Source organism: Pituophis catenifer, unplaced genomic scaffold, assembly GCF_029215685.1.
Source record: "Pituophis catenifer annectens isolate HBS135680 unplaced genomic scaffold, rPitCat1.0.hap2 SCAF_6, whole genome shotgun sequence".
NCBI classification, from domain to species: domain Eukaryota; kingdom Metazoa; phylum Chordata; class Lepidosauria; order Squamata; family Colubridae; genus Pituophis; species Pituophis catenifer.
Window position 1 is genome coordinate 18,332,982 of NW_027256886.1, and position 22,104 is coordinate 18,355,085.

The 22,104-nt window shown below is 38.2% G+C and overlaps 1 protein-coding gene across 1 annotated transcript; it reads left to right on the forward strand.

The window, feature by feature from the left end:
• The first annotated feature begins 217 nt into the window (after positions 1–217).
• Positions 218–3,112, forward strand: SLITRK3 (SLIT and NTRK like family member 3). The gene has a single exon (XM_070945612.1). The coding sequence runs from the start codon at positions 218–220 to the stop codon at positions 3,110–3,112; it is 2,895 nt and encodes a 964-aa protein (XP_070801713.1).
• Positions 3,113–22,104: the final 18,992 nt, after the last annotated feature.

The window sequence follows — 22,104 nt, forward strand, 5'->3', positions numbered from 1 at the left end:
ATATCACTTGAGTACGAAAGTAAGTAAATGCTGCTAGGTTGTTGTTATTTTTTTTCCTTTGGTGATGAAGATAGGAATCCCCGCAAACTCATTCCTTCTCTTCCCCCCCTCCCACCCCGTCCGACTGCTTGGAAATGTATTTTTAAAGGAAATGCTGATCGATTGTAATCCCTTTGTGTTGTTGATTCTCATTACAGTCTCGTAATCCATCCGAACCATGAAACCTTCGATGGCAGATCCACCCCGTCAGAGAAGGATGCTGTGGATTACCCTTCTAAGCACAATTGCAGTAGCATGGACTACCCCCATTCCTTTGATTGAGGATTCTGAGGAAATTGAGGAAGCTTGCTTTGATCCTTGTTACTGTGAAGTCAAAGAAAGCCTTTTTCATATACACTGCGACAACAAGGGATTTATAAATATTAGCCAGATAACGGAATCATGGTCGAGACCTTTCAAACTTTACCTGCAGAGAAACTCCATGAGAAGATTATACACAAACAGTTTTCTCCACTTGAACAATGCTGTTTCTATTAACCTTGGCAACAACGCACTGCAAGACATTCAGACGGGGGCCTTTAATGGGCTCAAAATTCTGAAGCGACTGTACCTGCATGAGAATAAACTAGACGTTTTCCGAAATGATACTTTCCTGGGATTAGAGAGTCTGGAATATCTGCAGGCAGATTACAATGTTATTAAGCGAATTGAAAGTGGGGCATTTCGAAACCTGAGTAAACTCCGGGTCCTGATCTTAAATGACAATCTAATTCCCATGCTTCCGACCAATTTGTTTAAGTCGGTGTCTCTGACTCACTTGGACTTGCGTGGGAATAGGTTGAAAGTACTTTCCTATCGAGGGATGCTGGACCACATTGGTAGGAGCTTGATGGAGATTCAGTTGGAAGAGAATCCTTGGAACTGTACTTGTGAAATAGTTCAGCTGAAGAGCTGGCTGGAACGTATTCCGTATACTGCCCTTGTGGGAGACATTACGTGTGAGACCCCCTTTCACTTCCATGGCAAGGACTTGAGGGAAATCAAAAGAAATAAACTCTGCCCCATGTTGTCTGACTCAGAACTTGTCAGCGTTGGTGTCCCTCAGTTACCCTCAAGCAAGGAAAATGCTTGGCCTACTAAACCTTCTTCCATGTTGTCCTCCTTCCATTTCACTGCTTCCTCTGTTGAATATAAAACCTCCATTAAGCAGCCCAAGCCAACGAAACAGCCCAGGGCTCCCAAACCACCACCTACACCTCGAGGCCTGTATCCTGCACCCAACCAGCCTCCGATCGCTGCATACCAGACGAGGCCACCTATACCCATCATATGTCCTACCGGCTGCTCTTGTAGTTTGCACATCAATGATTTGGGCCTAACTGTCAACTGCAAGGAAAGAGGGTTCCACAATATTTCCGAGCTCTTACCCAGGCCCATCAATGCCAAGAAACTCTACCTGAGTGGGAATTTGATACAAAAAATTTACCGTTCAGATTTCTGGAATTTCTCTTCCTTGGATCTTCTGCATCTTGGGAACAATCGGATCTCGTATGTGCAGGATGGGGCTTTTATTAACTTGCCTAATCTGAAAAGCCTATACTTGAATGGCAATGACATTGAGAGATTGACCCCAGGCATGTTCAGAGGCCTGCAATGCTTGCATTATCTGTACTTTGAGTACAATCAGATCAGGGAGATCCAACCCGCCGCCTTCAGTCTCATGCCTAACCTGAAGCTACTCTTCCTCAATGACAATCTCCTGAGGACCCTGCCTACTGATGCCTTTGCTGGCACATCCCTGGCCAGACTCAACCTGCGGAACAACAAATTCTTGTACCTGCCTGTGGCTGGTGTGTTGGAGCACCTTAATGCCATTGTCCAGATTGACCTGAAGCTCAATCCTTGGGATTGCACATGTGATCTGGTGCCCCTCAAGCAGTGGATCGAGACGATCAGTTCTGTCATTGTGGTGGGGGATGTCCTGTGTGCCAGCCCAGAGAACCTTACTAATAGAGATGTCCGCTCTGTGGAGTTGGAGGTGCTCTGTCCAGAAATGTTACATGTTGCCACTGCCTCACCAGCACCACCACCATCAGGTCACCCAAGTCCTACCAGTCCCTCACCCTATGAGCTACCCCCAGCTGGAGGAGGGCCAGTACCACTCTCTGTGCTCATCCTTAGTCTACTTGTGCTGTTTTTCTCTGCAGTCTTCATTGCTGCAGGCTTGTTTGCCTTTGTCTTACGCCGACGGCGCAAGAAGCTTCCTTTCCGGAACAAACAGCGGCAGGAAGCCCTTGACTTAACGGGCATCCAGATGCAATGTCATCACCTCTTTGAGGAGGCAGGCGGTGGAGGTGGTGGTGGTGGAATGAGTGCATCCCCAGAGAAGGCACCCCCTATGGGTCATGTTTATGATTACATCCCACATCCGGTAACCCAGATGTGCAACAATCCCATCTACAAGCCGCGCGAAGAAGATGAAGTTATAGCAGGAGAATCTGGGCAACCTGGGGACATACTTCTAGGAGGTGGCAATGGAGGTAGTACCTGTGTTGGGGAACAGTTTGTTGACCCCACTAAGGAGAGTGGGAACAGTAGCTGCTATAGGACCTTGCTGGAGAAGGAGAAGGAATGGAACCTGGCAGTGTCCAGCTCGCAGCTCAACACCATAGTGACAACCAACCATCACCCACACCCTCAGCCATCTGGAGGAGGAATTGGTGTGGGGATTCCTCTCTTGGGGGAGCTAGCCCTGGTGCCGCCTGTCTTCCACCATGAGAAGAATGGTGGGGTAGTACTCTTCCCTCCTACTGGTGCCGTTCTAGACAATAGGGAGAGGCCCCCATTGGTCCCTCCATGCTCAGTGGGTTTTGTGGACTGCCTATACGGCACAGTGCCCAAGTTAAAGGAACTGCACGTGCACCCCCCTGGCATGCAATATCCAGACCTACAACAGGACGCCAGACTGAAAGAAACTCTTCTCTTCTCAGCTGGTAAGGGCTTCCCAGAACATCATCAACCCCCCCAAAGTGAATACCTCGAGTTAAGGGCCAAACTCCAAACCAAGCCGGATTACCTCGAAGTCCTGGAGAAGACCACTTATAGGTTTTGAGAAAAAAAAACGTCTAGCTTTTTACAGCCAAATTCCAGCATCTCCCACTCCCCTCCCCAGCCCCCAGAGCACCCTCACATCACATCCGCTCCTCTCCCTTTCCTCCCCCTGACCACCGCATGCTGATACTAGAAGATACAGCTCTGTGCTTCCCCCCTGCCAGTTGTTGGTTTGGAGGAAGGGCCTAACTCAGATGACCATTAATCGATAAAAGTGCCTTTGCAGACTTTTGCCAGCAGATGTTAATCAATCATTATTTTTTTATATTGAAAAACAAAAAACCTGAGACTTTGACTGTGCCATGTTGTCTAAGATATAAGAATATTATTATTAATTAGCATCATGGGGGAACTTTGTCTTGATCCTGACAAAGTACAATTCTGTGTGTACTATCCTCCCCTCTTTTTCCTCCTCCTCCTCCTCCTCCTCCTCCTCCTCCTCCTCCTCCTCCTCCTCCTCCTCCTTTTCCTCTTCTCTCTCTCTCTCTCTCTCTCTCTCTCTCTCTCTCTCTCTCTCTTGCACCTGCACTCTTTCTTTTAAGAAACAAAATACTATAGAAACACAATCCTTTCCATTCTATTTTTTACATTGAACAATGGGAGGTGGACTCAAAAAAAAACCGTCTTCAGCTTTTCCCCTCCCCCTTTTATCATGGCACAGATTCTGTACATTTATTTAAAAGAATACAAAAGTGGGGTGAATAACAACAAAAATGCAGTTAGCTGCATGTCTGGAAACTGCTTTTGGGGGGGGAACTTGTCCTCTGTTAATGTTTTTCACTCTCTTCTCTCCTTTTTCACCTACATGTACACACAAGTCCCGAATCTCAGTCTCAACTTTCTATTCCCAACCTTCTTCGATCAGCTTCCTTTGCCATTATTGCAAAGTGCCCACTCTCCCTCCATTTTCCACAGTAAATGTTGTGTAAGGGAGTTCAGAGACATTGCTGGCCTAAAACTATTATTTTAAGCCAAGCTTTCCAGCTCTTGGTCTCTTGTGGCATTCCTGTGGGGAAGAAAAGGTCAGTTCCATTATTATTATTATTTTTTTAAAAAAAAGTTTATTACTTTTCTATTCAATAGCAGCCACACTTCTAATTAAGACTCCAACATAATAAGTGTACAGGTGGGGGAAAAAATAAAACTCACTGGATACCAATCACAGATATTTCTTAGAAGAAACACTTTTAATGTTCTTTCTTTTTTCTCTTCCTTGCTCTCACACACACTCTCTCACACACAGACACAAATACAAATGTGCATATATTTATTCTGTACTTTCAAGTAAATATCAATTGTAAAGGTAATGTTTAATCATTGTACAGTGATGCGTCTGGTATAGCTTTCCTAATAAAACATTTTGAAAAAAAATAGATATATATTAGAAGATACAAAAGCTTGAATTTTAAAAACTTGAGCTATACCCTGTTCATACCCTTGCTTCCCGTTAAGTCCATGTTGTTTTATTAATACCAGTACAATCTATTGTGATGTTAATAGAATATAACAAAAATAACAATCTCTGCAATTTTTCTATCAAAATGCTATTTTGGATTTTTAAAATCTGAGTTTTCAATCTCTTTCTTTCTCTTCCCTTTTCCCTTCTGCTCCTTCTGTTTTCCTCCATTTCAATTTGTTATGCTTTTATCGGAATGAGTTTCTTCCTACGTAATAATATGCAATAGATTTATTTAATTCTTTGAAATTATTGGTACCATTATTTATGTTCTGCTGCAAGGAAAAGTCATTTGATTTGATTTCACACCCCCCCCCCCGAAGTTTAAATTTTTAAAATATATTGAATATATTATATATTATTTTTAGAACGGGAGGCATAAATTTCAGCATTTTTTTTAACTGTGTGGGTATGTTGCTTTCCCCCCCTCTTTTTCTATAACAGTTGAGAAAATTAGACCTAGTAACTCTCTTTAGGCTACAAGCTTCCATCTGTTTTACTGAAATCATAGTTTGGGCTGAGATAAATGAAGTGGTTTTGTTGTGTTTGCTATAGATTTTTTTTGTTATATCTCTTCTCTTTTACTTTAGAATTGCTATATTGCCAAATTAACTTCGTAGAGCATTTTTTCCCCCAAATTATTTTGACTAGTATGAAAAGAAGCAAAAAAAAAAAGTTTGCTTGTTTCATTTATTTCCTTTCCAAGGTATCTAGCTGGTATCTTGTTTCTTGTAGAACTGAGTTGACACTGAAAAAAATCCGAAGGGAAAGATTTCCTTGGTGGAGAAAAAAATATTATCCATCCCGTATGGCCAGTAGATGGCACCCGAGTTCCAGAAATGACACCCGGAGACCAGGAGGCTACTTTTGAATGGTGCACACAGCCTATCCATTTGGAGTCCCGAATCTGCCCTTAATAGAAAATCATCACGTTGAATGTAATTCACCAGACGTCACTAATGCCTTACATGAAGATAAAAAAATCAAACTAAAGGGAAACTGTGGAAAGTACTTCCTTTAGTATGTACCAATATGGTGGTGGTACCCTGTTTCTGACGATTTCAAGCAATGGTTTTTATATTTATATAACACAGACACACAGACACACACTCATGAAGAAAGGGGAAATGTATTTAAAAAATAAAATAAGTCATAAAAGCAATTTATTTGTCTTACTAAAATGTTATCCAGGGAATTTAAAGTGTCTCTATTGTAAGATGGGGTGGGGTGGGGAAATCTATCTCTCCTCTCATACTCTTGATCCATGATTTATTTGTTCTAATTTATTTAAGGAATCAGTGCATAAATTGCAATCTTGGGTGTAAAATATATGTTCCTTCATACGGTCGCTAATCACTCGGGATGTGTTCCTTTAAAAAAATAACACTAAAATAAACTGGAATAGGAAACTCACCGTATCCCCTCTTCTAAAGCCAGGTAAAAATCAAAGCTCTGGAAATTAAGCCAGTTGAAACTATCTTGAAGATTTTACTCTTGAATTTTGTCTTTATATTCACCTATCCGGGGATAATATGAAATGTATCCCACTTAAGAATAATAGAAATTAAATTTAGGCTCTTCCACCCAGACAGTGGGATTGAGAACAGTACAATGTTTATTTACTGAGTCTTATTTGTAATAATCGATCCGTGATCTACAATTAGCAAGGCAGTAACAAAAGCCCAGTTTTTGCTTTGAGATATCTTTGTGCTATTAATCATGGGCATATTGAATCAAAGTAAACTTGTGTACAAAGCTCAAGTCATAAAATGTGTAATTTAGTTGACTGTGGTTTTGGTTAAGTATGCTTTAGGTCCAGTAACATTGATGCCACTGGTCCATCTACGTTCTGAATTGCAGCAGCTTTCTAGAATTTACTCAGGCTTATGGTCTTAACTGGATTGAGCCATTGGCTTCTTCCCTAAAGTCTTTTTTTTTTTTTTTTTTTTTACTACTGGGAGTTTTCATGTGTAAAGTGGATACAGTCCCCCCCCCCCGCTACACTGCATGATGATGATGATTACCTTATTCCATAGTAGAGAAAACAGCTCTATTCCACAAAGGAAGAAAGAATCTAGGGAATTTGGTTGTATTAGAATACTGTTCAAAATCCAGTAACAGGAAGTTAGATTGAGCGGGTAAAATAGATTCATGCTGGATATGACCAACTTTGGATATGATTGTAGTGCAAAAGTATACCAAGATTCAGCATAATAATTGTTATAACAGTTGTGTTAAATTTGAGATGTACAAAAAGCTGTTTATCCTAACGCTGTCCGGCTGTGAATCCAATACATCTGAGTTCCTAAAGCATTTGCTGCTCATCATTTCTAATGTAGTTTCTGAAATTAGAAAATTTCAAGTGCATTTTTTTATCATAGAGGTGTCATTGCAGTTTTGGGTTTACAGCATTATCGCTTCATCAAGCTCATTTGTTTCTCCTGTATGGCTGGGTGGTCAGCAAGACATTTTTTTAAAAAAAAATTATCAGAAAGCATAAATACACATTTATTTTATAATTAAAATAATTAATATTACCCATCTCAGCCAAGATACTTCCTATAGGCAGTTATGACTTCTTTGCTTTCTTTCTCTTCCTTCCTTCCTTCCTTCCTTCCTTCCTTCCTTTCTTTCCTTCTTTCTTTCTTTCTTTCTTTCGTTTTCTTTCTTTATACATGGATAAAGTTTGATTTTATAAAATCTTCAAAACATGATGAATTGCTCATTATGTCTTGAAATATAACATCACACCAGCATCGTAGAGCTAAATGGCTATAAATAATATTTTTCTTTTGTTTATATTGTCAATCACAAAGACATCTAAGCTTAAATATAGAAATCAGTTTTGAACTGAAATGCTGAAATAATATTAAGCGAAAACGAATGTATAAGACTAATTTTTCTATTTAAAGGAATGCTTTTGAAAGAAAGAAGAACATGGAGTCTGAATTTTGTTTGTTTCCTTGCATAAATAATTCTCTTGCTTATTAAATATCCAATAAAATCTGTCATATTCAGGGTCTGAAGGCACAGCTATATAATGCTGCTGTATATAATATAACTGTTAATTGAGGTAATATTACTGGATTGAGTGGCTAATGGGCAGAACTATAGCTGTTCATTTCTCTAAAGTGGGTCATCCCATCAGCGACTGTTTTCATTCATTAATCTGAGTGATGGGTAATTAGTGGAGATGGTTTATCACCATTAGCAGTTTTGTTAGATAGCAGCAGCAATAATATTAATTGAAATAATTGTGAAAAAAAAATTATATTCGTAGGAAGGAAGTGTTATGAAAATATGCTTCAGCGAAGTCCTTTGTATAGAATTCTTACATTTTTAAGGGCACTCATCAAGCAAATGGTATCCACTGTCAATGCTTATACTAAATACCATATTATAGTTTCCTGAAAGATGTTTTCCATTTCTACCTCTTAGAGATCTGTGATAATCTTCACCAGTGAGCAGAAGGAGGAGGTGGTGTCTGTAAAATACATGGGGGTGGTAGAGAAATGTCAGCTGCCTAGCAACCCTGGCATATGTGCATCCTTGTCAGTCGTACAGATATTAAAATCACAAAAGGCAAGAGACAACCTAGACCTATCTCATTTAAGAATGGAATATTTGAAGGGCAAGGATGGGGAAAAAAGCTGCCAAGAAGTGCGAGATGGTTATAATGGTAGTACCTGCAAGGATAAAGATCTACTTTCTCTTGGATATTTTTTTTCTGGGTTTTTTTGAGTCACCAGTATGGATTAGTGCCTATACCTGATATTTTATATGCGAACTGTATATTATTGTATTAAATGTTATTGCTAGATTTCAGTTCTTCTGGGGGTGGGCAGGGAAACTGATGGACAGATTTAATTTTTGGGACCCCCCCAAAAAATGTCTCATGCATGGATTTTCATACCTGAAATTAAATCTTTTATTATGAAATATATACATGCTTATATACATAAGAGCTGCAGTGACACAGTGGTTAGAATGCAGTACTACTTGTGCTGACTGCCAGCTGCCTGCAGATTACTTCTGCTGACTGCCAGATGCCTGCAATTTGGCAGTTCGAATGTAACCAAGCTCAAGGTTGACTCAACCTTCCATCCTTCTGAGGTCGGTAAAATGAGGACTGAGATTGTTGGGGTCCTCATTTGCTGATTCTGTAAACCGCTTAGAGAGGGCTGTAAAAGCACTATAAAGTGGTATATAAGTCTAAGTGTTATTGCTATAAGGAGATGAATAGTTGTTATTAACTGATTAAGCATGTATATATACCCACAATAAAACATTTTCAATAAGAATTTTTAAAGTACTGATCAAATCCTGAGATTTTCAATGTGTTGACAGCTGAAAGAGACAACTCTGGTTTTGTTTTTGTTTTTTCCCCATGACGGAAGAGTTTCTCATAGATCTGCTCAGTGTTGAAAAGTCAGAGCTTGGTTTAGTAGTTAATCTGCTAAATAAATGGTACTTTTCAGTAGGTGTGGATTCTCTGCATGCGAGCAATTGAAGTTGAACAAAACCTTTTCCCTCTAAGTATTAACATGTCTGCTCTGCAGCTGTAAAACAGGTTTTATTAATTAATATTTCCACTGTTCAGGAACATTTTTGTAGTGGAATATTATGGCTTGTGACAGCTGGTTGAATGTCAAACGAAAACGGCTGAATGATTTGCCTACTAACTGCAGTGCAATTTGAAGTCAAACTAAATACTAAACAACACCCCTATGGATTTGCTAGAAAAGTATGTTACCTTCAGAAATATAGCCAAGCATAATAAGTGCTCGCTTTTGTTGGGAATGTTGACACCACAGAATGACATCAAAGCTAAGCAAGGATGACAAGCACAAAATTTAAGAGAAAACTTTTATAAAATGTTTTATAGATGGCATTTAGATCCTAAAAAATTATCATGTATGTATTCTAATGTGCAAGCTAAATGTTGGAGATGTGACTGTGATGATGCAACTTATTATCATATATGGTGGACTTGTAGAAAAATCAAAGCATTTTGGATAAAGATTTGGTGGGTGATGCAGAATATTCTTAAAAAGAGACTGAAATTTACTCCACAGTTGTTCTTATTGGGTATAACTACGGACTGTACAGTTGCAGAGACTAAATTGATTTTGAACTTGATAACAGCAGCAAGATTGTTGGTAGCACAATACTGGAAGAAGGACTTTTTGCCTACTATTGGTGAATGGATACTGAAAGTAACTAATTTAGCTGAAATGTCTAAAATTTCAGCATATCTGAAGGATCACACACAAGAAAGGTACATACAGGACTGGAGAAGATGGATTGATTATATACAAAATAAGTATCAGACCAAAAAATATCAAATAGCTTATGAATGATTTTTTTTTATTTGTATAAGCGTTATATAAGTGACATTAGAAGTATTATGTTTAAGAAATGGGATTTTATATATGGGGGGTTAAGAATTTTTTTTTTAGGGATGTTAGTTTAATGATTGGTTATGCAATTTAGATTATTGTTAGAGATCAATAGAAATACCTTGTGTTCTGCTCTGGGAAGTCGGGGAGGGGGCGGGGGGGTTGTGGGGGGTGATGGGGGGTTGTGGGGAAAATATGTTTGTTTTTTAAAACTTTTTCAATAAAAAAAAAAAAAAGCTAAGCAAGGATGGTAGAAAAGGATGGAAGATCCTTTTCCAGGGTTTTTAGGTTGTTCAGAAAAACAGCCCAGCTCAGAGGATTTGACTGAAAGGTTATCAGTGCTATAGAATAGATGATTAAGTGGCTTATTTAAACTTCACTTTTAAACAAAGTGATGCAGCAGAAGGAGATGCTAAGAGAACTTGGTACTACAGTATGTAGTCTGGAATTTGCCTCTAAAAGCAGCATAATGTTTTTACCGTGGTGGCGGTGTAGTTAGAATGCAGTACTGCAGGCTATTTCTGCTGACTACCAGCTGCCTGCAATTTGGCACTTCGAATCTCACTAGCCTCACGGTTGACTCAGCCTTCCATCCTTTTGAGGTGGATAAAATGACCCAGATTATTGGGGGCAATAGAGTGACATTATAAACCACTTAGAGAGGACTGTAGAGCACTGTGAAGTGATGTCTAAGTCTAAGTGCTACAAATGATGAAAGTGTAGCCCCACCAGACTTCCCCAGTGCAGAAGGAAAATTCAGTTGTCTGTCTAGTAAGACATGGTACATGGAATCAAGGGGCAGGTTAAATATCCTGTTCTACCTTCATCTTTATCAACATCTTCCTTAGGGGATTTCTGTGCCTATTCTGGATGCAAGCTTGTCCATCCTGTTACTTTCCAAGTGTGCTTTGATTCCAGTTTTTACAGTTTGCTAGTTGAGTGGCTATTTATTGTCTAGGCTGCATAGGTATCAAACTCAATAAATTTTGCAGCAGATGATAATGATGATCTCCACTCCAATATTTTTATGTATATACAAAAGAGTAAATTGTATTTTGAATATGGGATGAAAGTCATGTCTTGGCCAATACAGTTCAGATAGATAAGATAATTCTGAGAAAAAAAGACTTGATAGTTGGACGTGACTATGTTGATGAGAAAAGTGTACCCTTTCCCCCCAAAATAAGACATCCCCTGATAATAAGCCCAGTTGGGCTTTTCAGCACATGGCAATAAGGCCAAGCGCTTATTTCAGGGTTCAAAAAAATATAAGATAGGGTCTTATTTTCGGGGAAATGGGTATACAGTATCTCTGTGTGTTTTCTCCCTGAATTTGTTCATAATGAGTAGGAAAAGGACATGTGGCTTTCTGATACTTTACTTGATATTTTTTTCAGTACTGTTTAGGGGATATGATTCAAATTCGCCATCTCTTTTCCAGTCAGTTTAGGATATTCCAAGGCACTGTGTGAATATTAGAAATAAGATTTATCATAGCAAACGAGCTGGAGTTGTGAGTTTTATAGAAAGTCACAATGTATGTAATAAGATTCATATTCATTCTGCTTCTCCTTTCTGTTCCAGAATATAATGTTCCCTATGAGAATGATTAGCTGCACATTGTGATAATTCAATGATTTTGCTATAATGCTATACAAACTGCAGATGAAAAAGAATCATTTGCTGTATCAGGGAAATAATCAGGTGTACAAGATTAAGTTCATATTGTAGTCAGTTCCACAACTGATGTGTAACAATTGAATAAGTGTTATAACCTTGGATGATCTTTAAAGCACCAAAATTCTGTTGATGTTCAACTTTCTTATGTGGTGAGCAAAACTTTTTTGTTGTTGTTCTTGATAACTGACAGGTTACTATTTGAGTCATTTTCTCTGATTTTATGTTATATGTTTTATTGATTTTCATTTCCATAAATAGGATATTTAACTTGATTTCCTCTCACCTCAGTGGCCTAAACTACTTTATTTTTTTTAAAAAAAATATTACCTTTAAACAGTAGGCTAACTATCTTTTCAAGCTGAACCTGAAACATTTTTACTTTCGCAAAATCTTGCTCTGTTATCCTTGGGACTTGTTGCAGTACTTGTTCAGATTTCAGTGTTAGACTTCAGTCAACTATGATTCAAGAAAACCTAACATAAAGAGCAGAATTTCTTTGTAAACTCGTATAAGAATGAGACGTTCCCAAATTTGGGGGTCATTTCTATTCAATGGGAATTGCAAAAACAAGTAGGAGCCATGGTGGTACAGTGGTTAGAATGCAGTACTGCAGACTACTTTTGCTGACTGCCGGCTGCCAGCAGTTTGGCAGTTCAATTCTCACCAGCTCAAGGTTGACTCAGCCTTCCATCCTCGCAAGGTCGGTAAAATGAGGACCCAGATTGTTGGAGGCAATATGTTGACTGTGTAAACTCCTTAGAGAGGGCTGTAAAATACTGTGAAGCAGTATATAAGTCTAAGTGCTATTACTAATCACACCTATGCAAATATTTTTCATGAGTAACAATGAAACTTAACTGTTAATCTTCCAAAAGATGTTCTTTCCATTTCTATGAGAAAAACTGCAAATGAGATTCACTGACTCAGGGCCACGTAATTTAACAGATATAACAGATTAAGAGAGTTGGAAGGTCATCTAGTCCAACCCCCTGCTCAAGCAGGAGACCCTACACCATTTCTGACAAATGGCAATCCATTTTATTTATATTCACCTGAATCAAACAAAATCTGAAAGGAAATTCTTAGCACAGGTAGGTGGAACAAATTTAATCCAATTCCCCTTCAGCAAAATTAATCCTATCTTTGTAGAATGTTACCTTGAAAGCAAACATTTACAGGTCCTCTTCTGCTGGCAGAACAAATGAAGGCTAAAATTATTTTCTAATCATGTTGGTTTGTCCTTCAGAGTTACTTTTTTTCCTGGCCTAGACTTCCAGATGTGTTAACAGATGCTACTGAAACACATTGGGAGATGCTAGGTTGGTGAAAAGCAGGCTAAGACATACAACTAATGTATTCTGATCATGTATTTCATTTTCGTGCATATTTTTTTAAGGGCAGTCACTGACTTGGAATTCAGAGGGTTATTTTTGCAGCTTATAGGACATGCTTCATTAGATGAACTTCTTTACTAGAACTACGCATGCTTTGCAAATGATTCAGAAATGCTTTGGACCTGGTACAAGCACAGCATTGATCTGCTGTTCATTAAAATGCTCTGTTTTGTTTTTTCAGGCTTCGGGGTGAGGCTCAAAATTAGATGGTATATGTCAGTGATGGCATGTGCCTGCCCGAAAATGAACTTCCTGTTTCCAGCACACAGATGCGTGCCGGCCAACTTGCCTTCCGGGTTTCTGGCGCGCATGCGCTCACGATGATCAGCTGGCTGGCGCATGCTCACGCAGGAAAATGTAAGACCAGCTCCTCCAGTTTCCAGCACTGCTGCAGGCAAAAAGGCCAGCTGATCATCGCACGTGCATGCATCACAAAAACCCAGAAGAGGAACAGGCGACACTGCAGATGCCAGGTGACATGGCTCTGTGTGCCACTTTCGGCACGCATGCCATAGGTTCACCATCACGGGTATATGTCTTTTAAAGTGGAAGCATTCTTTATTTTCATTTTTCAAAATTCACGTAGGAGCCTGAAAAAAAATTGCCTTCTTTAATGAACAAAAAAGAAGTATTGTAAACATACTCACACAAGTCCAAAGCACTTCTTTGCATATCTATGTTATATACTAAGTAAAGCTACCTAATCAACCTGTAGCTCCTCATTTTCACTGCATTTAAGATTGTTGTGAGAAAAAAACATTTTAGTTTTTTTGTTAAAAAAAAACAACAAAAATTTTGAAGTTGCATTCAACTTGCCTAAATATTACCAAATCATTGATTGGTCTTAAACTGAAGTAACTCAGTTCCAGGATTGGCATAATATATTGAACTTTAAATGAGCCTTCAGAAAATCAGAATAAGGTTACTAACATTGAAGCTTAGTATGTTGTGTGAATATGTCTATTTTACTTGATTTAACTAAGTATGTCTATGGCTAGAAGTAGTAGAAGAAATAGGGGGAAGGAAAGGGGTGGTTTAAAATACACACATTCCTTTTTTCTTAAGACAAGCACTCATTATTTCCATCATATAATGAGATAGGGCCTATGGCACGCGTGCCACAGGTGGCACCTGGAGCCATATCTGTGGGCACATGAGTGTTGCTCTAACTCAGATCCAGTGCACATGGTCACGCCGGCCAGCTGATTTTTGGGCCTTCTGGGCCCACCGGAAATAGGGAAATGGGCTGTTTCCAGCCTCCTGAGAGCCTCCGAGGGGAAAGCCTCTGGAGCCTGGGGAGGGCGAAAAACAGGCCCACCAATAACCTTTTTGCTGTTGAGTGCCTAAAGCGGGGGGAGTGGGGGGGGAGCGTGCAGCATGTGGGCAGGGGTGAAGCACGGGGGGCATTGAATTATGGGTGTGGGCACACATGCGCTCGACCCCCCCACACACACACTTTTGGCACGCGATGGCAAAAAGGTTAGCCATCACTGAGATAGGCTAACACCGATAAGAATTGCAACTGAGATGTTTATACAGAATCTTCATTGGCAATTCCAAGCATCTATCTATTGTGGCATAAGTGTTTGTCTTTGGCATGTCAAGACTGCACACTAACAAATCAAGAGAGGCAGGCAAAAAAAAAATCAAGCAGTTTTTATTAAAATAAAATTAACTATTGATGAGATGATTTAAAATATGAATTCTATGAGCAGAAAAAATACTGTTTGGTGATCATTTTTGTTTCAGCTTTTGAGCTTTATTTATTTATTTATTTTATTTCATCAAGCATGTATTTTATGACAGATACAGGTGTAAACATAACTATAAATACATGAAAAGGATACGAATAAAAGAAAACATTAGGACAGGGATGGTAGGCTCGCTGGTGCGCTTATGCATATCCCTTACAGACCTCTTAGGAATGGGGTCAGGTCAGGGGTGGGTTCTACTTACCTTTACTACTGGTTCGCAACGGGATCGCTCATGTGCACTCCCTTCGCTTGCGCACGCACCTAGCTGCTGTGTATGCGCAGATTGCCAATGATGACATCCAGGGCGGTGGGCATGGCTGAACCGGTCCAAACCAGGGGCAACCCACCACTGGGTGAGATCTACAGTAGACAGTCTTAGGTTAAAGTTTTGGGGATTTGGGGAAGAAACCACAAAGTCAGGTAGTGCATTCCAGGCGTTGACAACTCTGTTACTGAAGTCGTATTTTCTGCAGTCTAGTTTCGATCGGTTTACCATGAGTTTGTATCTATTGTGTGCTCTTATATTGTTTTGGTTGTAATGTCTTTTCAGTCTGGCAATGCTCAAGTTTCAAATTCTTGCTTAATTGTAAAACTGATGCAAGACATAGTCGTAACCTATGCTGCATCATAGGGTTGCTATGAGGGCAAAGTATGAAAGAACAGTTTTATTTTTTTCAGAGATCATACATTGAAGCTTCAAATAAAAAGGTGGTGAGAGTAGGCTATTTTTATAGTCTATTAATAAGCTATTATTCAGTAAGATTATGTTAAAGTTCCAAACTATTGTTTTCTAAATGTGCAAAAACAGATACTGTAATTGGGAAGTGAAAATTAATACAGTCTTTATTTACAGTAATTTTATATGCATATATATATATTTCATTTAATATTTTCTAATTCTTGAATTTACCTATAGTTTCAGATTTAAAGAAAAGTATAAATAACTGACTAACGTAGTCTCAGTTGTGGATTTTCGATATTCCACATCCTTAATCTCTGAATTTAGATGGGACTTACTTGTTTTACTTATCCAGATATTTTTCTTTACATTTTCTTATATTACATTTTTTAAGGTCCTTTGGTATAACTATGAGTAGGAATGTAACCATGTGCATATGTGGAAAAAGAAACCTTTATGAATTGATGCTTGGGTTCTGTTGTTGTTGTTGTTGTTGTTGTTGTTGTTGTTGTTGTTGTTGTTGTTATTATTATTATTATTATTATTATTATTATTATTATTGCAGTGAAGAAGGACACAGTAGTCACTTTAGTAGTTCTTTTTATAAACATTAATACTGCCTACATTAATACTATATATGTCCATATTGCAGATGGGAGTTAATTATAATTTGTTTCTGTTATGAAGCATTATTCACAAGGGTCAGTACTACAGTCAGACAAAAATGAGATGTGTAAAGAATTTTTCATTTTCACATAATGTGAATTCCTGTTTAAAAAATGTTGCTTTCATCTAGATCTTAAATAATATGGAGGCTTTATTGAGTCCTAAAGCATCCCACATTTGAGTTTCACACTGATTACATATTACCGCAGTCTGAAATAGTCCAAATGTCATAAAACATGCCCCAATTTCCAAACAGGACAGACAGTTTAGAAAGACACCGTGGTCAATGATAGCAGATGCTGCTGACAAGTCTATCAAAAGTGATACATGTTCATCTAGGTCAGTGATGGCTAACCTTTTTGCCATCGTGTGCCAGGAGGGGAGGTGGGGAAGGTTTGCACATGCGCATGCCCACACCCATAATTCTATGCGCCCCACTCTGTGCATGTGTGTGTGACCCCCTGCTCTTGGCACGCGATGGCCCGGTAGCCCCATTTTTCTTTCTTACCTGGCTCCAGATCCTCTCTATGCATCTGGGGAGGGTGAAAACAGCCTTCCCCATCCCCTCAGAGGCCCTCAGGAGTCCCAAAATGGCCCTTTTCCCAACTTCCGGTTGGACAGGAAGTGATTTTTTTGCTGTCCCCAGCCTCCAGACCCTCTCTAGGAGTCTCTGGAGGCTGGGGAAAGCAAAACAAAAAACCATAGGTTCATCATCACGGATCTAGGTTATGATACAAGTCATCAACCAGATCGATCAATGCCATTTCTACCCATAACCCAGATTTGAATTTTAACTGAAAGGTCTCCAGATAATTCATTTTATCCAGGACTCTCTATAGCTGGTTCACCACTACCTTCTCAATCATTTGCAAAGGATGAAAGTTTGGAAATTGGAGGAAAATTAAAAGAAACAGCTGGTTCCAGGGTGAGCTTCTTCAGAAAAGACTGTAACACTGGGCCTTTTAAACTAAGGGGCATTACCCTCTTCGCCAGAAAACATATTTCCCAAGATGTTTTAGTCTTAGAAGAGAAAACTGATATCTAGGAAAATGCAATATCAGTTTTCAAGTACCAGAAAATGTGTCATATATAAAATACAACAATAAAAGTCTTTCTAATCTTCCCAGGTTTAAGACAGAGAACATTATTTTAAGTTACAGAAAAGCAGATTGAGGTTAAATGATCTTTCCAAAGTTGGTGGAATATTTAAGAAGGATTCATGTACAGACTGGACAGCCACTGTTATGATGTGGATTCCTGGCTTCTGGATCAGGTGGCTAACTTCAGTGGACTCAATATCCCTTCAATTCTATGACTCTTAAGAATTCTCCCCTCGGTAACTGTCTATGCAGATTCTCAATCATCCAGGCCATGATTGTCCCAAAGGTGCTTTTTCAAAAGGCAACTGGACTTTGTTTTTCCTTGAAGCTGTTTAGCTTCTCATCCAAGCAGCTTCTTCAGTTCTGAATGAAGCTTCTTGGATGAGAAGCAAACCATCTTCAAGAAAAAAAAAGTCCAGTTGCCTTTTGAAAAACACCTTTGGGATCACTTCACTGAAATAATGCTTATGAAGGAAACCATCTGAGGTCAGAAATCCAAGCAGAAAAGCTAAGCATTATTGCAATAAATCAGCCTCCTCAGTCTGGGAGATTCCAGATTAATTTGACTTCAGTGCCTTGGGAATGTTTAGAGACATAATTAAATAGTTGCCTGAGTGTAGGTGGGTGATATCTTATGGCCTGGCCCCTGTCTGTCCCACAACACCAATCCTTCAGAGTTGTCTTAATTTGCCATAGTCCTCATTAGAACGCCTTGCAGGTTTCAGTTCTGTACATGAGTTTCTATAATTCCATTTGTATTTCTAGCTCTGCTATAGTATTTGACTTGTGAGGCTGAGAAAATAGTATCACAAATAACATGGACAATGTTTCTGATTTGCTGACAGGGATGACATTAGAATGACAGTAATGACATTCTACTATGTCTCCTACCATGGAAACCCAAAAGTGATGTGTGATATATAGATTTGCCAGCAGTGAATTTGATTTCAGTGGTATAGAGTTAAGGTATCTGCAATCAACTAAAACTAGGACAAATTCAAATAAGTTTTCAAGTATTGAGAAATGGCATTTTATTAAAATCAAATGCGTAATATATGATATAATATTGGATATAAGAAAGTTTGACATAATTTGGACCATAACTGTACACTGGTACCTTGGTACTCAACTGCTTTGAAATTCATCAAACTTGATACTCAGTCCATTTTGACATGAAAATTTTGTCCTGGTACTCGTTGTTTGGTACTCAACACACAAACTAGAACTTGTCAGTATCGGCTGCCTTGTGACTCACTACATTATTCCTTATAGAAAAAAAATGTTTGGTACTCATCATTTTTGGTACTCATTGCACCTCCCAGAATCAATTAATGATGAGTACCAAGGTACCACTGAATATTATTAGGTAGTAATGCAAATTCTTTTGCTTCATTTCAAGTAGGTTGACAAACCAAAGCAATACTTCCATACTTCCTAGCAGTAATCACAGAAGGGAAAGATTGACTTGTAACAGTGTAAATGCATGGGTTCAGAAGTGGTTAAGAATCTAGGTACCATCCATCCATCTGCCTAACTAATATATCTTTATGAACATGTGAACCCACATTTATTGCTGTAAATATATCTGTATATGACCCTAGCTCTGTTCATCGAAGCGTGGCTTAGTGGCAAGGATCCAGAATTTCTATTTCTATTTCTGGCATACATTCTAAGAATGTATGGAGGTTGTAGCCTTTTCCTATGGCTTATTCGAGGCTTAAGATACATACAAGAATGAAATTCATTCATGGCACCACCATAAGTACAAATTGAGATTGCATCACTACAAATACAAATGTGGATGTGATTTGTTTAAAACTCTCTCATTAAAAGCTCTCTAAAAGTGTAACATTGGAGGATGGTATATTAATCTAAGATATTCAAGGATACCTTCAAATGATAATGGCTCTTAAGGGCAAGCATAAATTATATTGAACTAAAGGCAGGTAACTGTTATTGTCCTTGGGAAAATAGTTACTCCTATTGGCATATTTTCAACACAATATGTAGCAATGCAATGTTAGTTAGTTACTATGGTATATATTTAAATAGATTTGTTTCTACTTAGGATAGGAAATAGGAAAAGCAGCTATCAGCTTCCTATCATGCTTTTCCTGACATCTCACATTTTCTTAATTTTTCCAAATGAATTAAAAATGTTGAAAGAACAAATCCCATTTTACTGGAGAGAAAAAAGCACTTTGCAAGGAAACAGCTTTGACGTGATCATATATCTATCACAAAAAATATTTTGTCCTGTGCTTTCCTCTTCCTTCATAAAAAGGACCAATAATCTGTACATTCACATACAACTCTTGAATGAAGCATTTCAAGGGTCTGATCTTTCTAAACTGTGATATAAATGGACCCTGTCCACACTTTCCTTGAGAAATGAATTGTCCTTTATTTATCATCCTTATCCAAATTTTGTAATAAAGACCTCAACAAGAAGAAAAAGAAGCGTTAGGATAAAATTCTGTTTCGAATAGTATGCTTTCTAAGAAGCAAAATTAGGAAAGAACATAGTGTATTTAAAGCTGTCATACTGTATATCTGCAATAGTTTGATTCATCCATCTCTGATTATTTAATGATGTGATTGTGGATCTGTGAAGAGGGTTAAAATCCTTTAAAACATTGAGAAAATTTTAGTAAAATTCTGGGGCATTATGGAACCTAAAAAGATTTTTGGGGGGAATGTTTTAGCTGCTAAATCAGGAATGCACAACTTTCCCCCCTTTGTATGGGTGGAAATGCTTGCTGCTTATTTTTCAATAGATGTTGAGCTTAAAGGTGATCTAACATGATGATCTAACCAGATCTTTGAAGCCAAGCCCTTGTGCATAATATTATTCCAAAAATTAAATAATCCAAGATAAACAATCAAATACACTGTATATCTGACAATGGCCACTTTATTTCCAAATTTTAACAATGTGCTCTCCAGACCTCTGGAACATAGCTTGTCCATGGGTAGATGGGTAAATCTGATTCAACATAACATTACTTCTGATTTTCCTATGCACTTTGAAGATATCCAAATATAGGAAGATTTCCACAGAAGGGAAAAAAATGAAATATCTGTAGTTTGATCTGAGAGGTTTTATTTTTCATTTGATATAAATAGGAGTTAATACTAGTGCAATAAATAACAAAGAGTTTTGGAAGTACTTAAAGTCAAGGTATCTCAGTAAATTTCTAAATGAATTAATAAAGGTTATACATGCAATGAGCTTGCAGTTTAGAAGGAAGGAGTCTCTGTCTTTTTCTCTCTTTTTGGAATATCCAAGAAATGTAAAGAAAGAAAGAAAAAACCTCTTCACATTCATGTCTTTTGTAAGAGCTTTCTAAAATGCACTCTGATTATTAATGTGCAGATTTTTCATGTCATTAAAAGAAGGCTTTGCTCCATGCGGATTAAGGATTCAGATTGTGTCCTGAATTAAATATCTGTTACCACAATCTCATCATGTCAGGATAGGTAAATGTTGGCATCTCTGCTTTTTAATAAGATTTTGTTTTGTTTTGGGCCTTGATCTTATGGAAATGTCGTGTTTTTTATATCTATCTTCATATGTATTTCTCTCCCCCTGGAAAAAAAAAAACCCAATCCCCGAAAAACATATATTTAGAAAATATCCTCTATTTGTTGAAGAAAAATACTCTTCTCTGTTGAGAAGAGAAATTGTGATCATAAATCCTTCCTCAAGTCAAGATAGATTCCTAATGACTTCATTGGTATTTGCATGTTATTTCCATGCAGCAATCAACAATACATAAATCTCCCAGGTCTTTTTTCCCCTTCAAATTCCTAATCTATCCTATACTCCTATTATTTCCCCTTGCAATCCCTTCCAAGCATTAACCATATCTGAACAAGCTTGTTTTTGTTTTCTTTTAAGATCAGACAGTCTCCTTGGTGCTGCCACTTGTTATGACAAAGGAAGTGAAGAAAAAGATTGTTTTTCTTACACTTTGCAAGTAGGGAAGAAATTATATTGACTATATCATTAGGATGGAATTTATAAAGGACTAAAAGACATGCTGTTAAATTAAGCACTTTTCCTTCCTGATTTTCTTTTGCTATGCAAGCAACAATTTCAACCTGGAACCTATCAAGCATCTAGACAAATGCTTATCATTTCAAGATCCATAAATACATTTAGGTGGCAATCTTCTGGAGGAGGACTCTAAAATCATCAACTAAAAGCATCCACTTTTATTCTTCATCCAACCTGTGATCAATTCCACTTCACTTTTTTTTTTTTTAATTGTGCTTTTGTAGTTAGGCTGTGGAGCTGCCTGGTAGAAACTGAACTGAAGAGCAGGTGCTAAAGCCTCTTTGTCTGGTGCTCAAACAAATATCCAGCTTTCCTAGTCTATGGCTAAAAATAACAGAGAATGGTGAAGCCAGTATTTAGTCATACCCAGTTTAAGTGTGGATACCAGAAGGATCTCCTTTAACACGAGCCCATCTGGAGGCCGAAAATTTCATCAGAGACCCATCCTTGCACTTCGAAGTGAAGGAGGTGATGAATAAGAAAAGAATCCTCTTAGTCAAAGCAAGCTATCAGCAGATTCTTCTACCGTGATGCTTTGGTGTCCTTTCAACATTAATCATATATATCCTCCCAGAATTTTCATAATGCTGATTTCATTGATGTTATTTTTTTGACTTGAATTATGAGTCTGGTATTATTATTTTTTCCGATTTATTAATGGATATTATACTGAATTTCCTGACAAGAGTTCTCCAAAAGTTATGTTCTTTGAGAAAGGCTCATCATCTCCAATGCTATTATAGTGACATTGTTTATGGTTTGCTTTGACCTGGCTGAATCACCCTACCCAAACTGCATCTCTGGT

Excerpts from the sequence above, each read along its gene's own strand:
- SLITRK3 (XM_070945612.1), top strand. The coding sequence starts at position 218 with ATGAAACCTTCGATGGCAGATCCACCCCGTCAGAGAAGGATGCTGTGG.